This window comes from Armigeres subalbatus, chromosome 2 (genome assembly GCF_024139115.2).
Source record: "Armigeres subalbatus isolate Guangzhou_Male chromosome 2, GZ_Asu_2, whole genome shotgun sequence".
Lineage (NCBI taxonomy): Eukaryota > Metazoa > Arthropoda > Insecta > Diptera > Culicidae > Armigeres > Armigeres subalbatus.
Genome location: NC_085140.1, coordinates 234,201,747 through 234,224,900, shown reverse-complemented (window position 1 = coordinate 234,224,900; position 23,154 = coordinate 234,201,747). Strand labels below are relative to the sequence as shown.

The 23,154-nt window shown below is 36.4% G+C and overlaps 1 protein-coding gene across 5 annotated transcripts in view; it reads left to right on the top strand.

The window, feature by feature from the left end:
• Window positions 1-23,154, top strand: part of LOC134211903 (protein outspread) — a 760,849-nt gene that overhangs the window by 417,331 nt on the left and 320,364 nt on the right. For all 5 annotated transcript variants that reach the window (XM_062689284.1, XM_062689283.1, XM_062689282.1 and 2 more), the window contains exon 2: window positions 16,734-16,814. In XM_062689284.1, the coding sequence (XP_062545268.1) occupies window positions 16,734-16,814 (81 nt within the window). The remainder of the gene's footprint in view (window positions 1-16,733; window positions 16,815-23,154) is intronic.

Sequence of the window (23,154 nt, the reverse complement as noted above, 5' to 3'; positions counted from 1 at the left end):
GCCTAGACCGGCACCGAGAATCGAACCCAGCCACCCTCAGCATGGTCTTGCTTTGTAGCCATGCATTTTACCGAAAGGATAAGGAGGTCCCTTTCCAAAAACTGCTTTGGGAAATTCCTCTTTCGCGATGAATTCCCGAAGGAATTTTTGTGAAAAAATCCCAAATTTGTTCTGAAGCAAATCCTGGAGGATTTTTGGAGCGAGTCTTGAAGAATTTCGAATTCTTGAAGTGAATCCCTGGATGATTTTTTTAATACATTCTGAAACGTTTTCTCGAAATATCACTCAGCATAAGGACCAGCAATTTGCAATAGAGCTAGAACATATTCAAATTGGCATTAAATATGCTCTATTAAAAAAAATGTACGAAGTCAATTGACCTACTGCTTTGTAGCCATCGGCGCGGTAAAAAATATTCGGCGGCGTAAATAAAAAATATTCGGCGGCGAAATGAAAATGTATTAAATTCGTCTTGGAATAGCTTAGTGATTTCATTGAGAATGCCACTAAGAATTCTTTAAAATGTTTCTCTAGAAATTTCATGGGATATTCACATAAACTCCTTCGGAAAACCCTCCATAGGAATTATTTATTGACTTTGACTATTGACTTTGACATCATTTTGAACTGCAAAACTGTTGCATGCAACTATCGAATTGCAGTTAAAAAGCATTGCAGCTGAATGACTTGCAGGTCTACTGTATGTCAAAAAAAAGTCCAGCGGAAATTCCTTTCTCTTTCTTTTCTTAAGGAAATTTCAGTTTTTCTTGGAAAGATTTCCAGAGCTCATGGAGAAAATCGCAGGACTCCCAACAGTATTCTTAGATTTTGTAAAAATATTCCCGGAATTCACGAAGGAATAGCATTTCTGGAGAAATCTCCACCAATTCAGGAGAAGTTTTTTTTAGCTGTCCTAGCACTTCTTGGGGATTTCTTCACATTCTGCTAGATAAATGGATGAAATTGATGGAAAATATTCAAAATGGTGGTTCAGATGCCTCATCCTGCCTCTGTTACTCTCTCAGTGGTCTTTGGGAAATTTTGGTTTTTGAGAAGAACGATGACTTCTGGTGAGAGCACGTTCAAGTTTTTATATTACATCACAATGTTTCTAGATTACAACTAGCAGGCACTGTAAACTAATAAGGTTGAATTATTGAGTTTTGGTCTCGGATTTTTTATTATTTGAATAAATGATTGGAGGATGTGAACGCAACGTCGGGCTGTTACAACCGTGCAAAGTTGCTTCACGCAAGATAACAATCTAATTCCATTTTGCATCCATTTCTTCGATTCTTCGATAGTATATTAGCGACTTGCGGAAACGCTCTGTCGCTGTAATGCCTTTATTTTAAAATAAAATCGTCATTAATCCACACTGTTGGTAAACTGGTTGTCGTTTTCTACCAACTAGGCACGCTCCTTCTTGGGAGCAAATTATTCAAATTAGCGCACAAAGTGCAGTTTCTTTCATCGTTGCGTTTTTAACTCCCTCACACAACGTAGGGCCAATCTCTCCAAAACATGGAGCGATATTCAAAATTTGCGGTAGAAAGTAGAGGCATCTAGACGAATGACCGGTTTGGTCGCAAGGTCAGTCATCCATTTCACAAGTCGAAGCCGCCCATCTTTTCCGAACAGGATAGTTAGTTTTCCAACCAGTTTGTCATCCCTCGGAACCGATGTATCAGATCGCTTCACTGTTAATTTGACCGTTGGCATCTGGCATCTGGGAATCCAACCTGAAAGTTAAGCAAAGTCAGGTCATGTTGTCAATACTGATACAATTCCCATTCGACTGGAACCTAAGTAGAACTGTCCGGACAAACAGTTGGCTAGTTTAGAACTGCAAAGAAAAACATTGCCGCGCGGAAAAAAAACTTTCAAAAACGTCAATTTTACTTGCGGAATAATGCATCTGTGCATTATTCCGCTAGGGAAGACGTCAGTCTGTGTTTTCTTCACTGCAATACGCCTGCTATTACCTAATTATTCATTTTCCTTGTAAGCTCCGTACTGCCCAAGGAATATCAGTACAGGAATCATTACTTGACCTCTACTTGCCCTATCTATTTGCACAGTACTTTAGAAGTCCATACCACCCTTAAGGGAGTTAATAGCAATCCAATTGGAGGTCCAGAATGATAAAGCATGAAAACTACCATTGCCGGCCACGCCCATCTTCTCCGTTACAAGGAAAGGGAAGGAAATGATGATATGACATCTACTTAACAAGAGGTTAGCGACTCACCCTCAAAGATGTCAAGGAGTTGGATGATTGGTAGGGTATGTGTTTTAGGAATATCATTATAAGCAAATGATAGAAAATTTGAGATAAAACGTTGGGAGTTATGTTGCTAAGAAAGTTATTGTAACTCCGTTCTCCTTGGTGTTCTTCTTCTAGGGATGGGGCAAGGTATTTAATCTGTGCCCTGGCTAATAAGCCTAGGTTTAGGCGCCATTACCCGCCCTCTGAAACGGGATAAATAAAAGGTTGGGAGCTCAAGGCCCTTTTAAAAACATTACAACGAAATATTATATGAAATTGATTATAATATCATTATATATGATAATAGACGTAGCAATTATAATGAATATTGTATCGCTCACATAACATACCTCAAAATTATTGTAAATCATATTTCAGTGATCTGAATTTTAATAACTGATGAACCTCTAGTTGGTGTTGAACTTAATCTTTTATTTAAAAAATAACACTTTAATAAAGTTTTAAAAAATGGACCTCTAGTTAAAAATGTATTATTATAATAAAGGGCAAAGTAAAACTTGTTAATATAAAATATTTTTTCTCTATACATATTTTTTTTAGTGCTAGACAAAATAAAAAGGTGAAACATTACTTTACCAAAAACGGAGCATGTCCGTGAGGATCGTGGATCTAATAACAAATTTCATATAAATATATGAAACTTAGGTTTAAGAAAATTTAATTGAAATGATTTCTTTGAAAATGTCTTATAAAAACTTATTACGAATGTGTCCCGTTCATCTGGTTGAAAAATAATTTCAACAACGATTTTATCGACTGCCTTTTTGGCAGGCAAAATAATAGTGTCAGTCCCAATAAACATGGCGATTCAAGGGAAATTGACAACTTTTCAAACTACCATACACGAAATAATATTGACAAGCTTTCTTACCTTGCCAGAGATTAAATTTGGCTACAAATGTTTTAGAAAAACGTATAATTTACTTGATAATATACCAAAGGTAGTGTAAATGATGCTCATTATTAGAAGGATTTCCAACCGATTGATAAAAAATCTTGCAAACGTTTTAGGCTAACTTCTTCTTTACTCTCTTATGTTCCATGTATAGAAATACCCCCAATCCGCATCAAAAACATACGTAATCATATCATATATAAGAAAAATCCACAATAAAAATTTTAATTATGAAAAAAAAACTCATTGGCTTTATCTCACCAACCACCACCCACGCACGGCCAGCCAGTAATCCTACAAAGATGTGAGTTCCGAATAACTGTCACCACAGCTGTATCAGCTATACCACTTGATATGTCTTCGAAAGGTTCTCCAGTTTATTGATATTTCATACTATTATCACTACACAGTTTTTTTCGCATTTCACTATTAGGGTAAATCACTACTTGGGCCTATGGACCCGGTTCCCGGCTCACTGCACATAAAACTTATGATTTATACTGTTTGGAAGCCGTAGGATTATGATTGATATTTTTAAAAGTGTCTCCTACTTATCTCGCACAATACTCAATATTTTTCAACCATTTATTTTACTTCTAATTGATCTAATTATAAAAAATAAAAATGTGGATTTCAAACTTTCGCTCTTCGTTGCAACACCACTGAGCCGAAGTGATTCTTTCCACTTTTACAAAACTATAAAATCGAATAAACACCTACCTGAAAATCGTCACAGTGCTCGATACAACCATTGTTGGAAGCTGTTAATCACCACACCATAATTCTAAACACACGCACTTCAATTCTACCTATTGATTCGTTTCACTAGAACTTATTTAAACATGTTAGAATACATTGTAAAATGTATCCTCAAACCGAACAAAAAATCACCTCGGCCCAAGAACTTCTAGCCGCACAGTGCTGCCAAAAGGCCAGGAGCCTTTTTTAGTATGAAAATAATCCTCCATCGTTTACAGGAAAACTGTATAATACGTTGACGCTGTCATATTATTTATGATATCTCGATTTTAAAAAGTGAAATAAATATTTTTTTAAGTGTTTGGGATGAATTTTGATATCTTCTTAAACAAATAAAAATTATTATGAATAATACCATCCTGCATCACGTTGTCGTGGAACGCGCATATTTTTGTTTACATCGCATTTCCTATCGTCCCGAGAGAGAGAATGAGAGTAACATGTTGAGAGCAGTGGCGTAGCCACAGGGGTGGTTTTTGACATAAACCCCCCCCAAGAGACAACATTTTTAGAAAAAATATTTTTTTTTTCGAAAAAAAAATGTTCGGAAACCCCCCCCCCCCCAGACCAATTTTCTGGCTACGCCACTGGTTAAGAGAATGAGTAAAATATTGCGTATGCCGATGAGACTTGGGGTATGCCGGAAAAGCCATTCGCTGAGACTGAAATGAGTGCTGCACCTTGTTAATTTAAATCAAACATAAGCTTTTTCAATCGATGTTTAGCAAGAATAGCTATTTTTTCAACAAAGGTGAACCCCATTGCAGTATTACACGGCCCACAAAATTCAGGAAAAGTTGCTCCTTGTCATAAATATCAATTAAATAATGCAGTCGTACGCATGTTAGGCCGGGAATGGGGTAAGAAACCCTATTTAAAATCGGCCGGTTATCAGAAGAAAAAAAAAGATGGCAAAACTGTGCGTAGGAAAAAATCGCGTCCGCTCGCGCGCACGGCACACTTCGATCTCTGCTACTTCATCATTTGACTTGACAGACAAACTTCACTTCTCACGCTTAGTTTCATAGGGGCGAAACTGTGTTGATTGATTTCTCTTAACCAATTTTATATTTTGTTTATAACTCAATTGTTTCAAAAGCTACAACTGTGATTATTGATTCTAGTGCAAGATACAATCATCCTTCATCACACCGAACCATTAAATCATCGACAAACTAGCGCAAATCGGTAAAATAATAAAAAGAAAATATCGACGAAGAGAAATCGTTTTATACAGTTACGCTCCTATGAGCGCGAGTCTTTGAAAACATTGACCGATTTTTAAAGAAGGGATCAAACTTACATTTTTTGCCTTATTCGGAACAAACGCCTACTTTTAAAAAAGGAACCACATCCACCATTGCTTTATTTCGGGAAAATGTTTACTATAAAACAAGGGATCAATCCCACCATCATCGCTTTTTTCGGGCAATGGCTATGGCAATTGCTTCACCGCCAACATAAGATCATATATGATGTCAGATAAGATGCTAAAATGGAGGCCATAGAGGTACTTTCCCATAAAATATGTACGTATGTCGCCTCCACGTTAGCATCTTATGTTGCATCATATACGATTTTATGTTGACTGGGTTTCTGCCAATATTCGGGAAAACGTAATTTTCATTGAAAAGTCATGTTTTGGGAAAATATTATTGTCGAGGATTTGCTATTTTAGGGGAACTCGGGCAATTAGTTCTCGGGGAATTGTACAATCTCACGGGAATTTATAATGCCTAACGTCCATTATGCCTGATATACATTTTATCTGGTAGAAATTGGCCCAGGGGTTTATCAGTTACACTGAGTTGTTCGATAAATAAACAATTTCCCTCCCCTAGGAGACGAGCCAGCCTAGGGGGCTGAAAGTCTCGCTAATAAAGACAAAAAATGTTCCCCCCCCCCACTCTCCCCCTTTCTAAATATTATTCCACTCCCCCCCCCCCCACTTATCGTTGTTTCCTTAAGATAAAGAATTTCTGTTCCAAATTTGGTTGAAATTGGTCTATGGGTTCAGAAGTTATGCTAGAACATACATACAAACATTGAGTTTTATTTATATAGATAGGTCTAAAACTAAAGACGTAAGAAAATTCTAAATTCTAAGGAACTAAACATCTAAAACTTTAGAATCTAAAAAATGAGTAGTGTAGAACTAAATCTAAGAAGCAAAAATTTTGAAGCCTTAAAAAAATCAAAAAAATTAGAAATTTCTATAAATCTATACATTTAAAAATTAAACAATATAAAAATCTTCTTCTTCTATGGCTCTACATTCCAACCTGCTTTTCAAGAATTTCCTCGGTTATAAATTGAAAGCTTTTCTATGCCCACCATTGCATGAGTATGTGTCTTGTGTGGCAAGCGGTGATGGGAAATATAAAAAAAATGTCATGGGATTCCTATTTCTATTTTAGTAATAGCTTTTTTTCAGAAGTCATTTACAATTTGAATTTTTTGATTAACATGTATTGCTCAAAGGATCCTAGAACTTTGTCAAACAGATTTTTGTTCTAAATGCAAAGTGTGAGCCACGATAGCGAAAGATAAAAAATTTCAGGAAATGTCATGACATTAATGTCATTTGACACTAATTCGGCTATCACGCCTCCAATATCAGATTTAGAGATATTAACTATTATACAAAGTTAGAAGGTCCCTTAAGGGCCACATGTTTATATAAAAAAACATAATTGTAAACAAATTGTGAAAAAAGCTATTAGCAAATTAGTCCCATGACATCCAAATGATGTTTCCCGTCAGTGGTTACAAGTACAATTCGCCGGATTGGCATTCCTCCGCCTTTGCTCGATAGGCTAACTGGAGACCCAATATAAAAATCTATTTTTTTTACTTTTAGTTTTTTTAGATTTTCAGATGTATAGATTTTTAGATATTTCAGATATTAAAATTTTTAGATTTTTAGTTTTTTTTTAATCAAAAAATCTAAATTTCCAAAAAATGTAAAACTCAGATATCTAAAAATCCAAAAATCTGAAAATTAAAAAATCTCAAAACCTAAAAATCGAAAAGTCGTGAAATTTTAAAACCTTGAAATCAAAAATGTAGAAGAAAACTTGAAACCTAAAATACAAAAAATCTAGAAATGTAAAAATCTTAAATTTTAAAATTCTACGGAATTAGAAATATAAAAATCTTAATCACAGGATTTTTTACGGCCTTGTAGTCTCTATGCAATTGAACAACTACTTATTAGCCATTTACCGACGTTTTGATGTTATATTACATCTTCTTCAGGGATTTAGAAATGTATAGCTGCATTACTATATCCCTGGAGAAGTTGTAATATAACATCGAAACGTCGGTAAATGGATAATAAATAGTTTGCACAGAGACTGGGAAGCCAAAAAACATCTCTGTAATTCAGTAACTCCGTAAAAATCTTAAAATAAATATATTTATAAATCAAAAATCTATGGTTTTAAAAATCTAAAAACCTTAAAATACAAAAATCTGAAAATCAGGAGATTCAAAAATTTAAAAATCTTAAAATCCAAAATTTCCAAAATTCTAAAAATCTAGAAGTCTAACTTGAAAAAATTATAAAACTTAAAAAAGCTGGGATTTGAAAATTACAAAAATCTAGAAATTTTAAGACCTAAAATTAGAAAAATCTTAATATCCTAAAATCTATTTTTTTAATCTAAATATCTTAAAATTGTAGAAATCCAAAGAACCAAAAATACAAAAGTCTACATTTTTTTTATGGCCCACCGCTAACCCCTATCCTAAATTCTAAAAACTTAAAATATCAAATTCTAAAGATCCAAAATTTCAAGGAACTAAAAATCTTGAATTTTAAAAATTTAAAAATCATAAAAATCCGAAAAATTTTGAAAATCCAAGCAAAGAAATAAAAAATTGTGAAATATATAGGGGGAAAGACGGCTTTGGCAGGGTTTGTTCTATTATTGGCAGGGGGGTTTTTGTCGACCAAATTTTATGAAATTTGGCCACAATATTCTTTGATATGCAAAGAATATTTAGGCCAAATTTGAGCCTAGTCAGTCATAAAAAAAAAACCCTGCCAATAATAGAACAAAACCTGCCAAAGTCGTCATTCTCCCTAATCTTAAAATCTAAAAAGTCTAAAAATTCATAAATCTTTAAATCTCAATGTCTTTATATTTAAAAATCTTATAGTCCGAAAATATAAACTAAAAACTAGAAATTTAAAAATCAAAAATTCTACAAATCTGGAAATTTAAAAATCATAGTTTTTTCTAGATATATGACTTGTGAAGGAATTCAGATTTTTACTTTTTTCGGAAAAGATGTTTAATTTTGATACACATAGTTAAGTTTACCTTTTTTTGCCTTTCTTGGTAACTGTAGAATTTTCGGTAGACTACCTTACCAGGGTTGCGCTACCTACATCGCGTTGAAGGTGCTGCCGTCTCGATGCTGACACGAAGAACATGATGTGCACAGTTTAGTTTAGAGTCCCTCGCTGGCACTCGGACGATGATCTGCCGCCCTAACATGGGGAACAGACGCTGTTGTGCGCCGCTCCTAACATGGAGAACAGACGCTCGATCGAGGAGCAAATCCCCCTTCCCTGTAAGCATACTTTTTATTGTTTGGTGCAGGCGCATGAATCATGAGCTGCGTCAAGTATGCAAAGAAGAAAATATTGTTAATCGTATAAAATACGGCAGACTTCAGTGGGCTGGTCACTTAGTGCGAATGTCAGAAGAAAAAATAGCGAAAACAATATTCAACAGAGAACTAGATAGGAACCGGCGACTTCGTGGAAGGCTACGACACGCTGGTTGCACGCGGTGGAATCGGACCTGGGGACCCTTAACGTTCGGCGAAACTGGAGGAACATTGCCCAAGACCGACGATTATGGAGCTCTACAATACGCCAGGCATATGTTTATCGACGCTGTAGCTAAACTAAGTATGCAGGTAGTTTTTTTTTTATAAAAAAAAAACAAAAAATCTAAATTTCCAAATTTTTAAAATTCAGGTACATATCTAGAAATCTAAAAAAACTCAAAACCTAAAATTCAAACATTTTAAATTTAAAAAAACTTCATAATCAAAAATTCAAAATATTGAATTTAAGAAAACTTGAAATCTAAAATACAAAAAAAAACTAGAAATGTAAAAATCTAAAATTTTAAAATTCTAAGAAGTAAAAACTCAAAAAATTCATAAATATGAAATCTTAAAATAAACTTATTGAAAAATCTTTATTTAAAAATCTTAAAATCCATATTTGAAATCTAAAAATATAAAAACTGGAAATCCATCAACCGTCAAATACAAAAATCCAGAATTCAGGAGATTTAAAAGGTCTTAAAATCCGAAAATCCCAAAGTTCTAAAAATCTACAAGTCTTAGATTTTAAATTCCAAAATTTTAGAAATCTAGAAATCCTAAAATTTAAAAAAATCCTGGTATCCTAAAATCTAAAATTCTTGAAATCTAAATATCTGAAAAAAAGAAGAAAAAGGTATCCAGAAATCAAAAATAGCGAAAGTTTAAAATTTTCAAATTCTGAAAATTGAAAATATTGAATTCTAAAGATCTAAAATTTTAAGGAACTAGAAATCTAAAATTTAAGAAATTTAAAAATCATAACATCAAAAAATCCAAAATTTTTAAAAATACAAGAAGCAAAGAAAAATACCGGTAAATCTAATAATCTAGAAGTCTTCTTCTTCTTTTTCTTCTTCTTATTGGCATTACATCCGCACACTGGGACAGAGCCGCCTCGCAGCTTAGTGTTCATCAAGCACTTCCACAGTTATTAACTGCGAGGTTTCTTAGCCAGGTTACCATTTTTGCATTCGTATATCACGAGGCTAACACAATGATACTTTTATGCCCAGGGAAGTCGAGACAATTTCCAATCCGAAAATTGCCTAGACCGGCACCGGGAATCGAACCCAGCCACCCTCAGCATGGTCATGCTTTGTAGCCGCGCGTCTCACCGCACGGCTAAGAAGGGCCCCAATCTAGAAGTCTAAACAGTCTAAAAATTCAGAATTCTTAAAATCTCAATGTCTTCATATCTGAAAGTCTTATAGCCTGAAAATCTAAAATTCCTAAATATAGATCGTTCCGATAATTATAAATACACCAATAAACAATCGTTTGATATTTCATGAAACTGTCGATTCCTCTAATAAATTACATCTCACCCTTTTACGTGATGTACTAATTCCTTAGATTTTAGATATCTATATATCTAGACCAACATTTGAAAAGGGCGTAACAGCCAAAATTTATTCTTTCTGATTATTCGTCTACATATAAAGCTCTATATGTGGACGAAGAATCAGAAAGAATAAATTTTGGCTGTTACGCCCTTTTTAAATGTTTGTCAAGATATTCAATTTTTTAAAAAATCTTAAATAAAAAAAACTGTAGAAACGTAAATAACATTTATAATCTTATTTTTTTAGTATTTTTTAAAATTTTAAACCCAAAAGTCCAAAAATTAAAAAAAATAAATCCTGAAAATTTTAATATCTTGAAATATCCAAAAATATATAAATATAAAATTTTAAATTCTGAAATTCTAAAAAAAACTAAAAAAATTTAACTATAAATCTGATTATTAGATGTAAGGTTCAAGGAACATATGGCGGAAAGGCGAAAAGAGAAAACGATAATGGATTACATTACGAATTTAGATCTAAGGATCAGGGAAACAGCAGCTCTTGGCTCTTCAAGTTTCTATATAAGCAATAAGGTAATTAGTTGTCTGTAAATAAAGTAGGCATATAAGATTAGATTAGGTACGTAGCGTAGTATAAATAGTGTAAGCTGCGATTGTTTTCTTCAAGTCGAATCAAGTACAAGACACTGAAGACGACCTCACAGTTTAGGTCGAAATACGTATTTGCAAAGATAACAAAACTTAGTGGAATTAAATGGAGGACTAAACTCGTCTTAGACGCTTAAAATCTGCTTTAAAAAAATTGTAATCTTAAAATTTATAAAACTTTCGACGTTCTGCCTTTTTGACCTTTTGTCCTTTCGACCTGCGGGATTCCTTAAGTATTGCCTAATAGAATTCCTTGAGCAATTCCTTTATTTTTATTCGGAAATATCATCAAAAATTTCATCAGAAATGTGTCCAGATTATTTATATTCCTACAGGAGTTTTTAAGGAATTAATCTTGATAAGCTGTTTCGAACTTCCTTTTTAATTTCCATCGTTACTTCTCTAGAAATTCTTATGGAACTTGCTCCAGATGTTGCCTTCAAACTTCCCTCATGAATTGCCTTAAAAATTCCTCAAACTATTCTTTTAGTAATACCTTCAGGAATTCCTTGAGAAATCAATCCAGAAATTACTTTCGGAGTTTCTCCAGTAATTACTTCCTCCAAGAATTCCAACAGAAATTCTTCCAGATATTCCTTTACAAATTAGACAACCTTCTGAATTTTCTTGGAGAATTTCGAGAAGTTTTATAGGGAATATACTTAGCAATTCCTTCGAAAGTTCTTCAATGAATGCTTCAGGGATGCTATTATCGATACCTGAAATTTGCGGAATTTATTTTGGAAATTTCTCCGGCATTTTTCTTTGAAAATATCTGTGTAATAAACTGTGAAGGAAGTTCCATAAGAATTGTTGAAGGAACTCCTGGATGAATTTTTTCAAGGAATTTTTGATGGTTTCCCAAGAGAAATTTCGATGAAATTCCTTGATGAATTTTCGAAGGAATTCGGGGAAAAATTCTGAAAGAATTTCTGGAAGAAATTTCGGGAGGAATATACCACGGAATCCCTGAAAGATTCCAAATCAATTTTTGGAGGAGTTTCCAAAGGAATTCCTGAAAGAAATCCTTTAGAAATCCTGGAGAATATTCCATACAAATTCCTAAAATAATTTTCAAAATAACTTTTGAGGCAATACTTGAGGGAAATTCATAGTTAGTACATTTGAGCATGAGCATAATGTCCGTGCATTTCGTAGTTGCTACTCCGTGATTTCTGGTAAATCGCAATTGCACAGGGAATCAATGGTTGGAAGCAAGGAAAAATAAGGGGCACATAACTCCAAAAGCGAACGACAGTCAACCACAAAAAGCAGTTTTTATCTTTACTCACTTGAAGCATATGCACGCAAAAAATTATTTTCAGATGTGCCAATCACCTATAAATTTAAATTTATGCGAGGAAAATCGTGTGGTGATGCCTTGGACGTCATTGGACTCTGTCGTGCTTGTCCTTAACTTTCGAAAGAATTCCTGGAGAAATTCCCGATGGAGTAATTTCCGAAATAATTTAGTGAGTAACTTTCGATAGAATTTCTGGAGGAACTTTTCAAGCAATTTCCGAAGTTTTTCCTTCAGAAACTTCCGAAAAACTTCTTGAAGGAATTTCCTATGGAACTCCAGCAGTAATTTCCTATCGAATTTCAAGAGGAATTCACGATGAAATTCCCAGAGGAATTTCAGAGTAATTGTCAAGTTAAGAAATCGTTCAAACGGATTGATAGATTCTCCTTCAATTAACAGTTTTAATTAAAAGTTATAAATGCATCGATTACGCCAAAGTATCTGGTGCCCAACTATTATTGTACCAGAACTCTGGCGAATCAGAATCTGTTGAATCGCGAATCAAACTCAGAGATTCGCTTTCAAAAAACATCCGCTCAGACCAGATTCGTACCAGTGACGTCGTGAATAAGAGGCCACATTCAAGACATCGGATCTTAAAGCGGTTCGCTAAACGTATTGGTCACCTTTTCCTCCTCATTGTTTCTCTACTGTCATTGGTCGCGTAAAGCATTTCGCTATTTTTTTCAGTTTGATTTTCTGTGCATCATGTATTCTCTGCATAATGCTGTTCACAATCATATCTGTTTGTCTGTGTTATGATGGAAACACGTCGCATGGCAAGTTGAGCGCCACCATCCATCCCAGCTTGTCATTTGCACTTTGCAAGGGAGCAATTCCAGCAGTAAACAAGTATGACTCTAAAAGAACAAAACAAAAAAACACAACAATGGATCTAAGTATTTTATTGAGTTCATCATCCCATGCATGCGGAGGCGGCACGTGCTACAACATCCGTCGATGAGTCGGCGGCACCCTTGATCGAAGTGCGAAATGGATGGGTTTCGTGTTAGTTTTTAAAACTGGAACGGAAGTTTTTGGATACCATCACGCGTGCCGGATTCAGCTCTTGTATAGCTAATTTAAATCAGGTAATGAATGGAAAGTTTTATCCAGCTTTCCATACTCGGTTATGGCGGCTTATCGATGTGTAAAAATCAATCGATCACTGTACCTTTTGACACAAGCTGCTGGAGGAAAGCTCACAGGTGAAAAGGCCATTTTTTTCGTCCCTTCATCGGACGGACAGATATTTAAACCCAAAGTTTTCGTAAAAATTAGTTAAAGATGAGAATATCGTATAAACTTTTACTCAAATTTGGGTAGTGTTTTCTTTTCATGATTGTTGTCAAAGATAAAGCGAGATGCATAAAACCCACCTCAGTACCTACAATAATTCAAATTTTGAGTAAATTCAATATTCTCAATTTCGATATCGATATATCGAAGGCAATTACAAATACAAAGGCAAACTACCAAGTGCGAGGATAATCATTTTATTAAAAATTGGTTATAGGGCCAAACTACGGTATTGAGTGAAAACAACCCACTTTTGGATACTTTTGGGATTCCGTGTAGAAACGAAATTTTAACAACCGCCAGAATTGCCAAAAAGTACAGTGAACGACTGATTTTTGCACACCGTTAACCCGCCATTACCGAGCGTGAAAAGCTGGATAGTAATTCAAACATGTGTTGTTAGTTAATGGAAAAGTGGGAGGGATTTGTTTAGTTATTGACCATCTCAATGTAACTTCTGAACACCATGACCGATTTCAATCATATTTTGAGCACATATTCTCTGTCCTAGAGAGGCGATTGCAGTGGGGATGGGAGAGTCATTGGAAAGTGGAGAGGATGAGAGAGGAGTGTTATTTTTTAGATATCTGTCAACTGAGTGTAATTTCCAGGCCCCTTGAAAAATTTCAACCATATTTAAAGCACGTGATCTCTATCCTAAGGAAACGATTATAAAGAGAGTGTGAGGGTCACTAACAATTCATATAAATCAGAATACCTTGACCAATTTCAACAATGTTGGAACACATATTCTCTAACCTTCTTCTTCTTCTTCTTGGCATTACATCCCCACACTGGGACAGAGCCGCCTCGCAGCTTAGTGTTCATTAAGCACTTCCACAGTTATTAACTGCGAGGTTTCTAAGCCAAGTTACCATTTCTGCATTCGTATATCATGAGGCTAACACGATGATACTTTTATGCCCAGGGAAGTCGAGACAATTTCCAATCCGAAAATTGCCTAGACCGGCACCGGGAATCGAACCCAGCCACCCTCAGCATGGTCTTGCTTTGTAGCCGCGCGTCTTACCGCACGGCTAAGGAGGGCCCCTCCTTAGTAGACGAATAAAAAGGGGTAGGACGGTAATTGAAAATGGGCACACAGCATATTACATACATATGAACATGTTTCTATGGAATTACATCGGGGGAACCTTTGAACGATATGATCACATGCATTAAAGAATAGAATATAGAATATAATAATGTATGTTTTTTTTACAATTAAAAAAACGCGAGTTATAGGTTTATTTCGGTGGTCCGCAATATGAAAAAAGATCAACCCGAAACGGAACACGAACATCAAATGGAATGTCGACTAAAAGAAAACAATTTCCTATTATAGATTACATCCTTAATAAACCGATTGACCAAATCTCATGAACAGAATCATCTGTCAGTTCCATAACAGGTGTTAACTAAAAAACTGGAAAGAAACGAATGGCTCGGGAAAAAACTACAAAGAAGTACAGTACAATCTGATTTATGTTATGTTATACAAAGAGTTGTCCTTAAACTTCAAACTTAGTCCGTAGTTCGCCGTGTGGCGCAGCTTAGTCTTGCTTGTATGACATGACCGTTGGATGGCTCTGCCTCTTCGATTTTTGGAATGCTGCTTCTGATCCTGCTTAAGATTTGCTTCGTGTCTTTGGCCTTTGTATACAATGGAGCTCAGTAGACCAAAAATGCTATGGCAGTTTTCGAAACATTTTCACGCTTAAAATGTTTGACTGTGTACTTTGCCCATGATCTTTGTTCGCTTGAAAAAAATGCACAATGCGCGCAATGTTGGAGTGAAGGTGTGTGTGCGACAATTCTAAGGATTCATTCACATAAAGTCATATTTTTGTGAAAGCATTATTATTCTGATAGAAAAGTATTGAAGTCATTCCAATTTTTAGTTGTCACCCGTTACAAATGCGCGTACCAAACCAGCAGGAAATCTGTCAAATGTGGCACATGGTGGAACTCTTCTCATAAGACTTTAGTACAACGGCAATTCCGGCCATCAAGCAACCCACTCCAAAATATGGTTTTCCCTCATTCGACTAGATTCGATAGCAGTTCTGACCATCGACCATCTCACCGCAGAGTATTATTTTATTAACACAACTAGCGTCAGATTTTATAACGATTCCAATCATCATCCGACGCATTTGCGAGTTGGATTTTATTGACCCACCTAGACCCAGCAGTGGGTAGGCTCTGGAAACAAAACCTTCAGCATTTTAAAGAAACTTCCAGTACGGCCCTGGAAGGTCCCTAAGTTAATTTGTCAAGTATGTAGTCAAAAAGTATCAGCAAATTGAAAAACATCTCGGGAGAACTTTCCGCAATCCACATGAAATTTCAGGTTCTTGTATTCTTCGGAGTACTGAATGATAGTTAAAGCATCTTCAAACCACCAAATCTGCTAATCTTACTTTTTATGTTAAATTCAAATCATTCTCTAAATGTTAAATTTTCACATTTTTATTTTATTTTGTGATATGAGGGTTTCGCCTAGGGCGCAGGAAGTCCACGATACGGCTTTTTGGATACACTATATCCCGGGATTCGAGAATGACGACTACCAGAAAACATTCTTGACCGGACGGAGAATCGAACTCGTTATCTTCGGATTGGAAATCCTACGCCTTTGCTCGCAATGATAGCTGGAGATGGAAACCCAGTTATCCGTTCTGTTTTAAACCAATAAAAAATAATAAAGTGCCTCCATATTTACTTAACTGGCATGGATCATCCACATCTCCATTGAAGTGGGACCACCTCAAGGCTAGTGGTATTTCGACAGCGGGTTTGTCGTCCTGTGGCTTACATGTCACCATCATAATTAGCTCGGTACTCGAAGGATGAGCCAAGACGGTCCTTTGGCCCTACATATCCGGTAGCCCAATAATGTTTTTTTTACACAAATTGGTACTGAGCAATGAATCAATTAAATCTTACATTTTTCTAAAAAAGGAATTATACAAAGCTTGTAGAATATTTACAAAATGGCATATAACAAAATTATATTTTTTTTAATCATGTTTGTATTCTGCATGCTTATCTGTTAGTAGTTCAGGACGTGAGAACTCCAGTCCCAGTGTACGTTTTTGTCTCATGCTTTGTTCAATTGGCATGTCTTGATCTAGATGTTTTGAACAATAGAGAATCAATAAATAAGTTCTAATAACTCTGCAGTGACAATTCGCGACATTAATCAAAAAACCATCTAGCCATCAGTCATAAAAATAGTTTTATTGCCGCATCCAACCAATTGCAGCGCACAGGCATAACTCGATCAGCAGTGAGTGCCCAGCTTTGCAGCGCGCCAAGTGAAATTTATGACAATGCTAATTATTTTCCTTTTTCCTATTCTCTCTCTCTTTTTCCCCACCAGGCAACAAGAAAGGTGTCAAAACGTGGTTATTTATTCGTGGCACCCGACTGGGACTTCAGCAATCCACTCTACAGAACAAAGGTAAGTCAGACCTCCTCTATTCAGGTGGGAGAGGGGCTCCATTTGGGTGCTAAACTTCATTTGCATTTTGTGCAGTTTCATATTTATACCACCCGCCCTCCTGCGCGGTTGCAGTCGAGCAATGTGGACAGTTTTTCCTTCCCTCGCACCTGCGACGAACGACTGTCTGGTGGGATTTCTACTTTTAGCTCTGAGGCGTCGTGTTGGTGCAATTGGTTCATTTCTTTTAGCTTGGATCTATTCCCACCCGGGATCAGAACCGTATCATCCGAGGAAAAATGGATTTGCTCGAGATGACCTGTCCTAAGTTCGACCCTGTTACGATATTTGCAGCCAGCCATTCACCAGTGCAGTGACTAGGCAGGCAGTCAGATTTGATAGCAAGTGACTCAAGTGAGGCGAAAGGATTTATTGGCTTACCGTGCTTTGTTTGTTTACCACTTTCAGCTGTTGGCCCCCGGAGGGACCGAGGTGCAAATTGAATCATTAGCAGAAATGCACAGACAGGGTGCATAGATTTATGCACACTGCGATCCATTCAATTGTGGAAGTGTGCTTTTTATAGGTTAGATTGCTCGATCGATAACGTTAAGCCTTCTTCAAAGTAATGATAGGAGAGCAGATATATCTGTAATCTGTATCCACTTTAGAGCCTCAGACATTATGTTGAAATTTACCTTCATTTTCCATAGCGTTTTCGTACTTTACCTTATTAATCCACCTATACATCCGTACACACACACAGACATCACATCAGTTCGTTTAGTATCCTAGTAGATCCTCCATATCGGACAATGTGCTCAGAAGTTATAGTCAAATACTACCAACTTCAAAGCGTGTATAGCATTCTTTTTTATTGCTGCCTACTTGCCTTTCCAGTGCAATGGACAGCAATGGAATTTGTTGAGAACTGATCTTCAAATTCTAACTGGCAACAAATCCAAATTTTTCATAATAGGTGACTTCAATGCCAAACACCGTTCATGGAATAATGCTCAAAGCAATTCCAATGGTAAAATATTTTATTTAAAGACTGTTCTACGGGAATTATACTATTCAATATCCCAATGGACCAACTTGTTTGTCATCCAGTCGAAATCCTTCTACAATTGATTTAGTTTTAACGGAATCAAGTCAGATGTGTGGCCAATTGGTAACTCATGCTGACTTTGACTCTGATCACCTTCCTGTGACGTTTGAAATCTCATTAGGGAAGATCCATTAATTACGTAACGCAAAAAATGGTCATTTTCAACCCCCCCTCCCCCCTATGTCACACTTTTTGTATGAATCATAAAAAAAAATTTGTATGGATTGTCACACTTCGGTCAACCCCCCCTCCCCCCTCTAAGCGTTACGTAATTTGTGGATGTTCCCTAACAATCCAATCAGCTCTACTTTTACTTATCATAGATTGGGATTTATTTTAAACGTATATCGATAGGAATTTTAATAATGATATTCCTCTCGATACCAAAAGTGATATTGATAATGCTCTCGCATCTTTGACAAAGTCGCATCTTTGTCGAAGCCAGTGGCTTTGCAATTTCTAAATGTAAAATTATCTTAATAAGATGAATTTGTGAGATGAAAAGTTTTACTACATGATATTAAAGTTTTACTACATGATATTATTTAAATAAAGCGAAAACCCTACTTCTGTGCAGATTGTGTGTACTTGTAACGCTTGATTGAAAGGTCGCACTAATCAATTATAGGAGGGGCCCTCCTTAGCCTTGCGGTAAAGCTACAAAGCAAGACCATGCTGAGGGTGGCTGGGTTCGATTCCCGGTGCCGGTCTAGGCAATTTTCGGATTGGAAATTGTCTCGACTTCCCTGGGCATAAAAGTATCATCATATTAGCCTCATGATATACGAATGCAAAACTGGTAACCTGGCTTAGAAACCTCGCAGTTAATAACTTTGGAAGTGCTTAATGGACACTAAGCTGTGAGGTGGCTCTGTCCCAGTGTGGGGATGTAATTCCAATCAGAAGAAGAAGAAGAAGAAGAAGACAAATCAATTATTTTATAACAAATAATTACCGATTTGACCCCAAAATGGCCAGCTCAATACAGCAACAGTTGGGCGCTAACTGGGCGCTTTTTAACTGGATTGATTTTTAATTGGGCTGCTTTTTGACTGGGCGTTCGCTAACCGGACCAAACCCCACTTAAAAAGCTGGTATAAAAAATATTTTAGTTACCAGATAAAGATTGTCGCTTCGGTTCCCTTTGTTCTGCTGTCCGAAACATGTGTGGTACATAACTGTCAAATCGTATGTATTTTTCCTTCATTGACATATGGGCGTAGGCAGGATTTCGAGAAGGGAGGGGGCAACTTTTTTCTAAATCGTAGTTTTATAGTAGTTTTATAAAAACACATGAATATTAACACATGAAACCAAATCCAAACCAAATCGAAACAATAATGATTAAAACAATAATGGATTTAAAAATGCGTGATTTATTACTCATCAGATATTTTTGAATAAAGTGAGAAAAATATTAACGAACTTAATATTAGAAAGAATATTAAATCGGCTATAACCATTAGAGTGGGGCGCAGTTGTATGGAAAAACGCAAACTTTGTCCGATCAAGTGAGATCAAGGTTTTTCTGAATCGTTTTGGGACCTCAATCAACTGTGCAAAATATGGGCTCGATTGGTTGACACCTCGCATGCCGCATCGCGTTTTAAATTTACATGGAGATTAGTATGGGAAAACGTACTTTTTAACATTTTTGCTCTTAGCGGCTTCAATTTATCATCAATCACGTGACTCAATACGTTAGCATCTAGTCTGGAAGATGCTGAAAGACTTTGCCGAAGAAGGTACGTAGCTGGAAGGTCTACAAAAAATGTTATTACGTTTCGAAAATTGATTGTGTAAACCATATGCAAGAAATCAATGTTTCTGCCAGCACTACCGAACAACCTATGGTTCTCGAAGGACAAAATCCATCTTCCTTCTCGTCGATTTTTTTTCTTTTTGAAATGATTCCGGATAGCTCCCATTAGCTCTAAAGCCCTATAAGATCAATTATTTTGAAATAACACTCAATTAAATTATTGGTCCACGTAGTACGGCAGTGTTGGCAGAATAAACGATTTTTTGCATATGGTTTGAACACTCAATGTTCTAAGCGTTATAACTTTTTTCATGGACGTTCCAGCAACGTACCTTCTTCAGCAAAGTTTTTCGGCATCCTTTGGGTTATACTTTAACGCAATGTGCCACTTGGTTTACGATGAACTGAAGCCTTTAGTAGTAGAAATGCAAAAATATACGTTCTCCCATACTAATTTCCATACAAACTTCAAACGCGATGCGGAAAGCGAGGAAGCAACCAATCGATCCCAAATTCTGCACAGTTGTTCAGGACCCAGAATGGCTTCGAAAAACCATTGATTTGAAAAAATGACCATGACGCCCCTCTCTAATAACCATTATTCTAAAAATCCTGCATTCTTCCATAAGTCTTGTCTTATGCATTCTTCCATAAGTTTAAGATAACTAGAACCATACATCTGAATTTCTAAACAAATCCTCTCTGAAATAATATTTATTATAAAATAGGCAGAAAAATCAATATGCAAGCTTTCTCCAGGAATTCCTTCGACAATTGCTCCTGGCATTCTATCCAAAATTCTATCAACGATTCTTTAGGAATGCCTCCAGCGACTTATTCGGCAGTGTCTTCAGGAATTCCACCATAAATTTTGCCGGGAATTGATCCGAAAATTCCACCATTATTTACTCCAAGAAAATCTTCACGAACTTCTTTATAAGCTCTGCAGAATTCTCTGTAATAATTCAAATAATTTCGTGCTGTTTCCCATAATTTTTAAGAATAAGAATATTCTGAGGAAATTCCGCAGAATTGCCGGTAAACATTCCTGAGAATTTCACGAAAAATCTGCGGATTTCTTGTGTAAATTCCATAAAATTTTCCGTGAATTGTTTCGAATAATTTCTTGTGAAAATTTCAAAGAATTTCTCCAGGAATTCAACCGGAAATTTATATAAGGACTGTTCATTAAAGAAAGTAGACACCTGTTTTTTAAAGGAACATGTTTATTTTGAAACAAATTCATAAGGTTGCTTTATATAAATGACAATCAACATACATATGAACGAATTCACGTGATTTTGAATATTTATTTCTCTTTTCTGAAGAATGCTCGGACTTTTCTCTTGACAGCTCCCATTACATTCTGCACAACTTCTTCCGTAACTTTTCGTTATGCCGCAGACCAAATTTTCTTGAAGCAGTCAACAGAGCTTGCTTCTCTCCCATCTACCTTAAGATGCCGCGTAATTATTGCCCAGTATTTTTCGATAGGACGCAGTTCAGGGCAGTTTGGTGGTTTTAGGCATTTTTCGTCAAGATCGACTTTTTCCTTCTTCAGCATCTCCAACGTAGCAGAAACGTTGTGAGCCGATGCCAGATCCGGCCAAAACAATAGAGGATACGTATGCTTTCGGTAGATGGTTATAAGTCGTTTTTTGATACATTATTTTCTTCAATTTTCACCGTTGTTTGTGAAATACGGAGTCACAGGAGTAAATTGCTTGCTATACCAAAACATTTCCCCATTTTTTTCGGTTCGGATATATCGCACGTCATCAGGCACATCTGTCCTCTGTTCAGCGTTGAAAAAATGTGGCCCTGGAAGTATACCGGTGTCCAATTTGACGTATATCTCGTCGTCCATCAAAATGCACTATACCATTTGTGCAGAATTAATCTGCGAGTAGATAAACTGATCCGACCTATCGTTCGGAATTTCTAAGATTTTTCCAAATTTTTCAGGTGTGCTGCAAAAGTAAACAATTTCTTTACAAACAGAGCGAAAATTACTAATTTTTCGTTAAGTTTTAACCTTAAACCATTCATAAAAAGGTGTCCACTTACTTTAATGAACAGTCCATAGAAATTATACCGAAAATGAAATCAACAATGGAATTTTCGGAGGAATTCCTAGATTAATTCGCAATGAAATCCTGAAAGAATTCCGGCTGAAAGATTTCCAATGGGAGATCCTCCAGGAGTTTCTCCGAAAATTCCTCCTGGAATTCTTCCAGGAGTTCCACCGGCATTTCCAATTTCTCTAGGATTTCCTTCAAGAAATAATTCCGGTAGTTCTATCGGCAGTTCCTCTGAAAATTCTTCCGGGAATTTCGGCAGAATTGGAATTTATTTAGGCTTCTTCAGGAATTTATATAGATTTTCCACCAGAAGCACCTCTGAGAATTTCTCTGCGAGCTCCTCAGGGAATTCTCCGGGAGGTCCTCTGATGATGATAATGGTCCAGCTACAAACCCCAACGAAGGTTTCAGCTAGACGAGATTTGTCTATAAGATGAATTCTCTTGTTTCCGAGAATGCTTCTGGTAGTTTCCCCGGGGTTCCTTTGGAAATTCTCCCGGGAGTTTCTTCAGAAACTCTTCCAGAAAATTCCTTCGAGAGTTCCTTCGGGAATTCCACCAGCAATTCATCCGGGAGTTTCTCCAGAAATTCCTCCGGGAGTTCCACCAGAAGCTATTCCAGGAAATTATTCAGGCTTTTTTTCAGGAAATCATTTAGGCTTTCTTCAAAAATTAAGCTGGAAATTCCTCCAGAAGTTTTTCCGATAGTTTCTCTGGGAGCTCATCCGGGAGGTCCTCTAGGAATTCTTCTAGGAGTTCCTCCTGAAATTCCTCCGGGAGTTCTTACGGGAGCTCCTCCGGCAGTTCCTTCGGGAATTCCTCCGGGAGATCCACCAGCAGTTTCTACGAGAATCCCTCCGTGAGTCTCACCGGCAGTTTCTCCGGGTGTTTCTCTGAAAAGGAACTCCCAGAGGAACTTCCGGAGTAAATTCCAGAGGAACTCCCGGGGGATTTTCTATAGGAATTTCCGGAGAAATTATCAGAGGAATTCTCGGAAGAACTGCCGGTGGAACTTCTGGAGGAATTTATTGAAGAACTACAGGAAGAATTCCCGGAGGAAATCCTGGAGAAACTCTCGTAAGAATTCTAGGATGAACTCCCAAAGGAACTTCCGTAAGAATTCCAGGAGGAACTCCTGGAAGAATTCTTAAAAGAACCTCCCGGAGGAATTCACGTAAGAACTCCCAGAGAAATTCTCCGAGGAACTTCTGGAGGAATTTGTAGATAAATGCCTAAAGAAATGCTAAATGAATTTCTGGAAGAAAGCCTGATTAAATTCCCGAAGGTAACTACTGGTGGAACTTCAGAGGAATATCCTTTAGAATACCCTAGAGGAAGAAAAAAAAATATTTCTAAAGGAACTTCCGAAATCCCATTTTCCGTAAAATTTCTGCCAAATATCGTCCAG